General features: G+C 38.2%; 1 protein-coding gene across 2 annotated transcripts; it reads left to right on the top strand.

Moving 5' to 3' along the window:
* Positions 1–2,890: 2,890 nt before the first annotated feature.
* On the top strand, positions 2,891–8,312 carry LOC107221068 (cytochrome P450 6k1). Of its 2 annotated transcripts, none has more exons than XM_046738881.1 (6): positions 2,891–2,898; positions 5,505–5,574; positions 6,112–6,477; positions 6,645–6,829; positions 6,979–7,267; positions 7,359–8,312. In XM_046738881.1, exons 2-6 carry the CDS (start codon positions 5,508–5,510, stop codon positions 7,532–7,534), a joined length of 1,083 nt encoding a protein of 360 aa, XP_046594837.1. In that variant the 5' UTR covers positions 2,891–2,898; positions 5,505–5,507; the 3' UTR covers positions 7,535–8,312. The 2 variants fall into 2 exon arrangements, with proteins under 2 accessions (XP_046594837.1, XP_015515460.1); XM_015659974.2 differs by lacking the exon at positions 2,891–2,898 and adding an exon at positions 4,216–4,452 and having other exon boundaries at positions 5,042–5,574.
* The last annotated feature ends 2,005 nt before the right edge of the window (positions 8,313–10,317 follow it).

Here is a 10,317-nt window from a genome sequence, read left to right as displayed (position 1 = left end):
TGTTTCGAAGTCTTGGAATGAATATATCATAAAAAAAAAAAAAAACATTGCGCGTGATATTGGACGAAAGCTTTCATCGAACTTTAATTGTAAGAGTGGTCGTATCTGATTTGCCCTGTTCAGCGAACAAGCACTGATTTTTCATCTTTTATTCAACGTTGACTTGGTCACTCTAGAAGAAAAAAAAAAATAACAAAGACTTCGGCGAACGAGTGACAAATGATCGAATTCTGATGATGAAAATTTAGAAAATTTCCGGAAAATGGATAATACCCGTGAAGGGTGTGTTTTCGTGGTATGCATGCATGTGGATGTAGGCGCCTGGGGAGTCGGGAATTGGAAGAGGGGGACGTAGTCGACGCTGCTAGAGCTTCGGAGGCCTCGAGGATCACGTAGCGGGTAACCTAGCGCCGGAATATTCCGCCTCGGATCCACAATTCGTCGAAGAGCACGTCGTACGGAGTCGACGGGAACAGTTATTGGTCTCGTGTAATTTCCAACCACGATCCGCCCCCTGAAACGTAATCTAGTCTAATGGCGATCTTACAGCTACCCCCTTGCATCCCGGGCGCCCAGCTACGTAGACGACGGCATCGAGACGCGGCGGTCGATTCGTCAATTTCGTCCACCAAACATTCACGGTTAACACGAAAATCGCCCCAATAATCCCCTGACGCTGTATTTCCCCGGCGAACACTGTTCGTGATTATTCAGACATCTTAATTTGTCGACTTGAGAACACAAAATTCGACAATGACGACACAGACGTCTTTGCTACGTTAGCTGATAACCTCGTCACGTGTTTACAGCGGCATACAAGGTGTTTGATTTCAAATTCGTTAACGAAAATTCTGTCGAACGTTGTCAGATTCGTTTTATAAATCCATTGAAATAATTATGCTTTGACTAATAAGTACGCTTTTTTTTCAACGGGTGAATTTCATCACTGTAGAAGATTTTCAAAAACTATTATGTAAATTCCGTTGTTGTGTTTTGTTTTTAATATATCTATGCGGGCTGGTCCGTCTGTTTGGGCTGGTAAGTGTAGAGTAGGATACACGATACGAGTATCGTACGTAGGGTGTCGAAGGGTGTCGATGACATTGTTTGGTGATTTCTAACGCCGTTCTTTTTTTATATTTTTTGCTGTTTACAAAAAATTCTTTATCATTCATAAGTTCTACTCTAAGATGTAAAAATCTTGTGTCCCCTTCGTGAAAAGAACCATATATGATAAAGTGGCATCCACCTAAATTAACTATGCTTCTGTCACGACGGTTTTGTTCATATTATCGAAACTTTTCAATTATTCACACTTTCCAATTATGAGGAATGCAATGCGAGGCGGTTAAAAATGAAGCTTTGACAGAAATCGAGTGCTTCCCGCGTTACCAGATCTTTACGTTTTGGATCGGTGAAGCACAGACGGCGAGGCTCAGGCCAATAACCACAGGCTGAATTGAACAGAACGGGGAGGGAAAGCGATCCGATCATGTGTTATTACGGATGGCATAGTCTGGGAAGATGTTCATTAACTACCTCATGCTTAATTCACGAGTCGGTGGATTCACCCTCGGGCGTCAATACACACAATGCATGCTTTGATGAAAGCGGGTGTCTCGCTTAGCTCTGTCATCGCTTGAGCCAAAGTCCACCGACAGCTATGATCCACCGGAACATTTCACACTTCTGATAACTGTGAATTGTACGAGGAAACGTGAATTAAAATGCGATCTAAATTTTATGAGTCACGCAATCTATTTTCAAGTATTTTTCACTATACCTATCGATATGTCATCTCGATATGAAAAAATTATCGGAATAATCGAAAGTACATCACTCACAGTTCGCACAGCTCAACGCTGTCAAACTGCACTAAGAAATACTTTTGTTCACTACACGACATTATTCACTTACTTTTACAGCCTTGAAGATCAGATTTATAAGATTCGCTGTACAATACTTCGTGATTCGATTGAGGATACAAAATATGACTCTCGAGGTCAATTGATGATAACGTACCGACACTCTGGACGTTACCTATCGACCGCCGCTGCGATATTACTGATATCGCCAAATGGTTCGGCCTCCGTGATCGTCGGTTGAAAATGTGCCGGACCGTAGAAATCTGGAATCTTATGATAGATCCCGACATTATCTATAGGCGGCAACCCAGTACCGAATCGCAGCTGGTAAGGTAGTTACGAATTTATCCTTCCGAGTGCCGAGTGTTCAGCTGATGATGGTAAGGATGTTCTTCTCTAGGTTGTTATTTCGACCACTTGCAGATATTCTACGCCTGCCGCTTGCTGAGGCTGTTGGACGAATGAAAGCTGGCTGGCCTCGATATATTTCATACCGAAGATGTTTCAGACATTTAACCCAAGCACGGGTCATATCGACTTTTCGTAACATTGACTACTAGGTACCTCCTACAGCATAGATGTTAAATTTTACGCAAAAACAATCAATCATTGAGAACATATTCCTGCAGATTCTGTTTAATTACTGTCGTTTTTGTTTAATTTTTGGAACAAGTCCTTGTAAATTTTTAAAGTCAACTGACCAATTATTGAATGAGGTTTAAGTAAAAAATCTTGATGCATATTGTCATCGATATGTACCCGATAAATGCTAATCAATCGGAAGAAAAATTTATCACAACGTATAACTGAATAACTGAAATAATATTAGCGAATCATTCACCTATGTATTGTGTCAGCTGGGAATATTTGAAACAAGAAATTAAGATAGATGGTCAAGTCAAGTGGTAAGAAGTGGATAAAAAAAAAACAAGTTTTTCTTTAGCTTCATTGTTGTTATTAGGTTATACGGGTCAACAAACGAATACTTTGTATGTGGTAGTCTCTAAATAATTATGGCGAGACGTGTGCTATTGTTTTTGACATTATCCACGGACTCGAGGTCACATTTTGTGCGGATACACGATGGATCTTATTTAATCATATGTTCAAAGTATCAAACAAGATACGAAATGGCTGAGATAACGGCCAGTCATCAAGTGCCGAATAATAACTGCGCACATCGAACGCGAAAATATATAATTACATATCTTATGTCCAGAGCGAGATGTCGACTCCATGTCCGTGGTACACACATACCGTATGCATACATATAACGCAAAAGTATAGATTTGATAATTACGAATGACGATATCGACTGGCGTTGAGAGTACAAACCACTTTATATTAAACACTTCGCGCAAAAAGGGAACTCGAATTTCGGCGAACCTTCTGTCAAAGTAACCTGTTGATTGTTTATTATTCAAACAGCGATGAGCATCAAGTAGAAAAAACGATCCAACCGTTCTCCATCTAATTAAGAATGTCTTCGTAGGTAGCATTCATAGAAACACTATAAGATCAACACTTCTATGCAAAACCCAAAAAATACCTCATAAAATAGTAAAACGACGTTCGCAGATTTCTAAGGTGAAACTCAAACGTACTTCTGAATATGAAAACATAGCAGATAGAACGGGTGGTGAAAATTATCATCAAATAAAAAAATTCAAACAATTTTACCGATTAAAACAATATCAAAACATTACCTAGATGAGGCCAGTAATCATCCCTTCGCAAGTATGAGTCCTATAAAGATGCAAGTTTAACAGTGAAAATCTAAACGCTGAAAGACGTTCTGGACACAAGAAGTACTGATAGTAAACTCCGACGCTTAACTTCGAAATCCTAGTTTGATTTTGCTATATGTTTTTCATTTCCGCCGTATGATGAACAGCTGTGCAGATGTATGCAGGGTTCACTAAATGTATCAGCATTTGTCATTAACCAGCTATTTAAAGAATTCATCAGAATCAAGTTCTCAAAATATGTTCGATACCTGAGGCACTTACAAAAAAGTAGACGCAAGTGGTGGTTTGAAGTCGATTTTGCATAATTTGAGCTAACTTTACAGGATAGGTTTCGCAATTATTTCAAGAATCACGAGCATTGTATTTGCTTACAGCTGGCGAAATAGACAAGTTTGGAATTGAAAATGTACGTAATTCAAAGTATGTCGTAAATTATCTTCGAGATAAAAAGGCTCCGGCATCTTTTCATCAGAGAGTTTTAAGAATAACTTATCGGTGAATTGATAAAAGTTCTGTGCTCTGTAATACCTACATCAGTCACGGCGTTATGTGCCACTCCTTGAAAGTGACGTTTAGTAGCAAAGCAAAAATAGATAAAGAATCCCCTCCATACGTGTCATGAATTCAGATTTTTCGTTACGACGCTGTTGATCATGCGGTACAGTTACCAAGCAAGTGGATACCACGTATAGATATACATGTGTATCGAAATGATCAAAAACTGGTTAGAAGCGAAACTGATCTTCAAATTCAGTTGTGCGTTCAAAGTGTAAGGTGATTATTTCTAGTTGTTCATTTAGACGGTACCGTGATCAAAGCACACACAAAGGTGTTACTTGGTGAGTGAATAACCGTAAAGCATACAAACAAGGACTGCCAAAGCTAGAGAAAAAATTGTTTGTTTCAATTTTAATCATAATATCCTGCTCAAATGGTATTACATTAAGAAGGATCGGATTCAAATGATATCGGCTTCACCAACTCTAGAATTTTTAATTTTTTTTTTTTTGCTTTAAATCGATCGAGTATGATAAACAAACCACCGGGGCTTATTTATCGATTTGAAAATGTAAATAATTGTACAGAAAATATTTTCTGTAATTATTAGACTATAATTGTCAAATTCATCAATTTGCACAAGCAAATGACAATCCAGGGGAACTGAATTTCCTTGTACAAATAGAAATGATTTCGAGATTCTCATTTCGATTTCGAGTTCATATTATTGCCTTAACTTCTTTTCGGTCGGCAAATTGGAAAAGTTTTCATTCCAACGATTAGATCGACTATTCTTGTAGGCTTGCAATATCTAATCTTTTTGGATTCAGTGACTGTCAAGTACGTTTCCCTTACTCACGATTTCGAGAGAGATGAATTTGTACCGCAACATCGAATTCTGAAAATATTTTCTCTTAATGTGTGCTTCAGCTGTGGAAAAGCAATGGGTCTCATAACTCTGCACTGGTTCCTAGATGTCATCGTCGTATTTCTTTCGATGGTCGTGCTGGCCTACTTCTATATGACACGAAATTTCAATTACTGGCCGAAGAGAAATGTAACAGAGGTCCCGCCAAAACCATTTTTTGGAAATTTCCTCGACTGCTGTCTCTTCCGACAATCAGCTTCCGGATGCCTCAACGCAGTTTACCAACAGGCGAAAGGTCTTCCGTACATAGGATTTTACATCTTCGATAAGCCGGCTTTGATGTTGCGAGACCCTGAAATCAATAGACGGATTTTGATCAAGGATTTCAGTTACTTTGTCGACAGATATGCAAAATCAGCGGAATCGGATCCTATAGGATCCGCAAATCTATTCCTCTTGAAAAATCCAGCATGGAAGAGTCTGCGCCATAAAATTACGCCTATCTTTACGTCTGGAAAAATAAAGCGGATGTTCCACCTGATGTTGGTAGTTGGCGAAGATCTCGACACTCATTTAAGTACTCTTCAATTGGAAGGTGGGCTTTCCTCGGCCAGTATTCATACTAGTCGTGTAACGAATATTCGCATTCGCATTCCCATCCGAATTTGCAAAAATCATGCGAACATTTTCCGAATGTGATTGTCGCAAATACTTCATATTTTGCTTATAAAAATTGTGAAAATAATATTACATAAAACAAAAAACATTGGTTTGATAATGAAATATTATTATAAAGTTTTGTCTTCGCGTTTGAATTTCACTCTAACCTCAAAATTCATTTGTTTTTGTTATCAGTTTGTCGTCAAATAAACAAACAATCGGCTTAGTTCGGATCAACTTGGCAATTTTCGGAATAAGTTGCAAACGGCGCTAATGTGTACGCGTGGCTTGCACGGTGTACCCGTCAGTTAATCAATTGTCAATCTTTAGACACAGAGAAATGGCACCTGATTTAAAAATGTATATTCGCATTCGCATTCGCGAATACTCAACTTAATTTACATTCGTTACATCACCAATTCGCACACCACCACATGCTTCCAGTAGCAATAGCAATTTCGTGTAATTTCAGGGAATGGAAACATCGTCGAAGCGAAAGAGATTGCCGCCCGGTTCACGACGGACGTTATCGCATCCTGCGCCTTTGGCTTGCGAGCTAATTGCTTGAACCATCCAAAAGCAGAGTTCAGACAATGCGGAAGAAGCATGTTTGAGTTCACTTACAAACGCGGTGCTGAGTTTGCCGCCTTCTTTTTTATTCCAAGGCTAGTCACTCCGCTGAATTTGAAGTTCTTCTCAACGGACTCCTCCGATTTCATGAGAAAGGTTTTCACGGAAACCTTCAATATGCGAATGAACAGCGATGTTCGTAGAGAAGATCTTATCGACCTGCTCATTCAGCTGAAGCAGTCCGAGTCTGAAGATTCCCTAGGTTTCAGTAAGTTCGCTACCGCCAAATACCGTGTAAATTTTGTTTTCACGTTGGGTTTTCATGATTTTTCAGCCGATTTTGCGGACTGCTTAATTTCTGTGAGATAATAATTTTCTCCACGTTTCTGCGATTTCCATCGCTAAACAGGGATGTAAAACATTTTCTCGTGGTAGAACTCGAAGGAGACACGTTGGTTGGACAAGCGGCTACCTTTTTTGCCGCGGGATTTGAAACCTCATCAAGCACCCTGTCTTTTGCCCTTTACGAGCTGGCTCTACACCCAGATATCCAATCAAAACTTCGAAAAGAGATAACATCAGCTTTAGCGAATAATGGAGGGAAAATAACCTACGAAATGGTAAAAGAGTAATCAGAGCCATTATAAAGTACCGCTTGATGCTAGTATTAGCACCTCAAGGTCACGGAAACCTTGATCAATTTATAGCACAAAATATAAAGACGATATACGATCACTGGTAACAATTATCGACCGAACTTCTATTACAGGTGCTGAGTCTTGAATACCTTGACCAGGTCGTCTCTGAAACTCTGCGAAAATATCCATCCGTCCCTTTTTTGGACAGAGTTGCAAACACGGACTACAAACTGCCAGAATCCGGCCTGGTCATTGAGCGGGGAACTCCGGTGTATATTTCTCTCCTTGGGCTTCACTACGACCCAGAATATTACCCCGAGCCTGATAAGTTTGACCCAGAGCGATTCACCGAAGTGAATAAAGCGAAGCGTCCTGCCTTCACTTATTTGCCCTTCGGCGACGGTCCCCGTAACTGCATTGGTAAGGGTCGAAGAGTGAATAAGTCGCTAACGATTTATAAAGCAGAGGACTTTTGCAGATATACTTATCAACGTAATAAATTGGTTTTTAGGTCTTCGGTTTGGGCAACTCCAAGTGAAACTGGGAATTCTCAAATTTGTATCGAACTATGAGCTCTCTGCATGCGATGAAACGATGATCCCTCTACGCTTCAACCCAAAATCTCTCCTCGCGGGACCGGACGGTGGTCTGTTTCTTCGTGCCCGTAAAATTTCCCAAACACCCTAGAATCTGCAGAAAAAATATAATTCACTACCACGTGAAAGTTAAGGATTTCTGTATCAGACGTACGAACAAAATAAAATTGAATAATTTCATCCCAGAACGATGTATATTCTGGGATGAAGTTATTCAATTTAATTTTGTTAATATAATATATAATATATATATATTATTATATATAATATATATATATATATCACAAATGGAGATGAATAATGCAATCACAATATTAGTGCGTCAGGGCACTCATGATTATCTAATATTAAGTACATTGGTTAAAAAATCATAAAATAACATCATCGTCTCTTGTATTGGTGGTAGACCTGGTGGAAGTTCCTATTCTTACCCGACAATTTGATGAATTGTCACTGATTCTTTATTAACGAGAAACAATGAAGATTGTAAGGCGTGCATTAAGATCTGGTAGATGAAAGAGTAAATTACGGAATACATGAATATAATTATACCGATAAAGGTGTAAGTGATTGTGACTCTGCGCTGTCACGTCCCATGTATCACATTTTGACATTTTGGAATCAGTCTGTCAGAATTTACTAATTATCTTGAGCTAGAACTCGTATGAAATTATAGACGCTAACCTAATTGAAGACGATAATTATGAAAGGCTGAAAGCGCTATTTTTTCGAAATAACTTCGAGATGTATGAGTGTCATGGGAATGCTCGGTCATTCCGTGATGAACGGAGGTTGAATGATTTGGCAAAAGTGATAACCCTCTTATTAGTCGAGTTGCGAAATAAATTATCCCGCACGCTGAAGTAGAACTCAAAACGTTTTTCTTTTCTTTTTTTTTTCACCGTCAGGTACTGGTCAACGACCATGCCGCAGAACCCGAAACATGGTAGTTTTTTTGCTGCGTCAAGAATGACAGGCGAGTTCTTCACAAGTATCCATACGTGTTTCAATACTGAGGTGTTAACGAGGATAGAAGGTATACCGACAAACGCTTTGAAACATGTGAATACTGCTATATTCGTACACCGTTGAAAAAGGCACCTTGCATGTGGCACGCGAATTACAAAAATAATCGTAAAATTATATATTACATATTCACGGTTCACGTGCTCGTTCCCGGAAGTTAAATAACCGAGTGGTTATCCTTGAAATAATTTTAGTTTGAACCCATGCTGTGCATAGTTTACTGTATTTTATTACGGCGCCCGAAGGATTGTCGCGGTGAAGATCCGACGAAGGAGCTAAAAGTTCGCCTGCATCTTATTTTAGCACAAATGTAAATGCAAGATGCATCTGTACTTAACTGTAAATACAGCCGCCGTTACTAGCGACGGCCAGTAAGCTGAAAATAATCGATGCATCGATCAACCGAGTCCAAAAAAATAATCGAACTCGGCTCGATTCACTTCGTACTTTTTTCAAACGGTGCGTCTGAAACCAAAATTTCGAACAAATCAGAAAAAAATTAAGAGTTTGAAACTGGGGTTTCGCTGTTTTTGCCTTTCTCGTACATATCGAAGAACTATCTATCATCAAACTTGTAGAGCGTGCTCATACCTGAGATACAATTTTTTTTTTTTTTTTTTTGGCGCACCGATGAATCGGCAAGTCCGTGCGAAGTTTCGATTTCATAACTCGCGTGGTTGTATAGGCATGGTGTATCGGATACAAAGTATTAAATAAGATTATTAAGATACAATATAAATAAGTACAACGGAAAAATTATGAATCAGCTGCGTGTAATTTATTATGCCAACACATATTTTTTTGTTGAAGAAGAATCACATGAGAAGAAGAAATAGATAAATATTATAAACAAATCGTGGATAGATGTAATATAATAAATAACAACACCGATCAACAAGATATTTTAGTCTGGGTTTTAAATTTCAAATTTTGATTTCTTCCACGTGACTAACAAAAGAAGAAATCGTTTTATAATATAAAGTTCGCTTTTTATTTCAAAGTCCTGCTACCTGCCGCTTATACTATCAAGCAAAAACTTCAATACTTATTCATCAACGTGAAGAAGATAAAAACAACTTTATAAGTAATAAATGAAGATCTTGGTTATCATTCGATGTATAGAATGAAAATTTATTCATTTAAATACAAAATCAAAAAAAAAAAAAAAACATACATTGTGTTGAGATGTATCATCTATTTTCGGTTGAGATTCAACGTTGTGAGAATTCCAATTCTGATACTCGACTGTTGCACGTACAAGTACAGATTACAGAAAATGTATGCACGGAGTCAATTGATGAAAGAGTCGTGGAGAAAAGACGTATCAGTAAGCTAGCTAACGAATGTCGTCTCAATCTTAACATTCATTTTGTCATTTCTTTTTTCAAATCACAACAAATTACAATGCTGCACTTTCGTAATCGATTGAGAAAACGAAATTCACTACAACATAACGATACGAAAGTTAAAAATAGATACTAATCATAATATCGATAAAATTTAAGCATTTCGCTAACGGCTCAATTTTGAAATTAATGGCTCAACCGACTGCATAACAAATTTCATCGATCAATTGTCATATTTATTTTGAAACATTTTTAAAGAAATCGTTTTTCCAATCGATATTAACAGGTTTTTAACTTTCTATTCAGACTACCATGCGTATGATTCTTCTTCAAGGCATAATCATTTTATTTCACCGCCCGTCAACGCACGTTTCGTCGATTCGACTACTTTTTTATCTCAGTGTACGCATAATAAATTTCATACATGTGATTTACAGTTTTACTGTTTCAATGATTACTATTAAAATTTGACTGCCCGGTTTGTTTTTACATTCTGAAGTGT

Source organism: Neodiprion lecontei, chromosome 4, assembly GCF_021901455.1.
Source record: "Neodiprion lecontei isolate iyNeoLeco1 chromosome 4, iyNeoLeco1.1, whole genome shotgun sequence".
Classification (NCBI taxonomy): domain Eukaryota; kingdom Metazoa; phylum Arthropoda; class Insecta; order Hymenoptera; family Diprionidae; genus Neodiprion; species Neodiprion lecontei.
This window is presented reverse-complemented; position numbering and strand designations above follow the sequence as displayed.

Bases quoted from the DNA above. Each gene is read 5' to 3' on its own strand.
- LOC107221068 (XM_015659974.2), top strand. From the start codon at position 5,055: ATGGGTCTCATAACTCTGCACTGGTTCCTAGATGTCATCGTCGTATTT. The intron at 5,575-6,111 runs GTGGGCTTTCCT...GTGTAATTTCAG, and splicing joins AAGTACTCTTCAATTGGAAG to GGAATGGAAACATCGTCGAA. The intron at 6,478-6,644 runs GTAAGTTCGCTA...TTCTCGTGGTAG, and splicing joins TGAAGATTCCCTAGGTTTCA to AACTCGAAGGAGACACGTTG.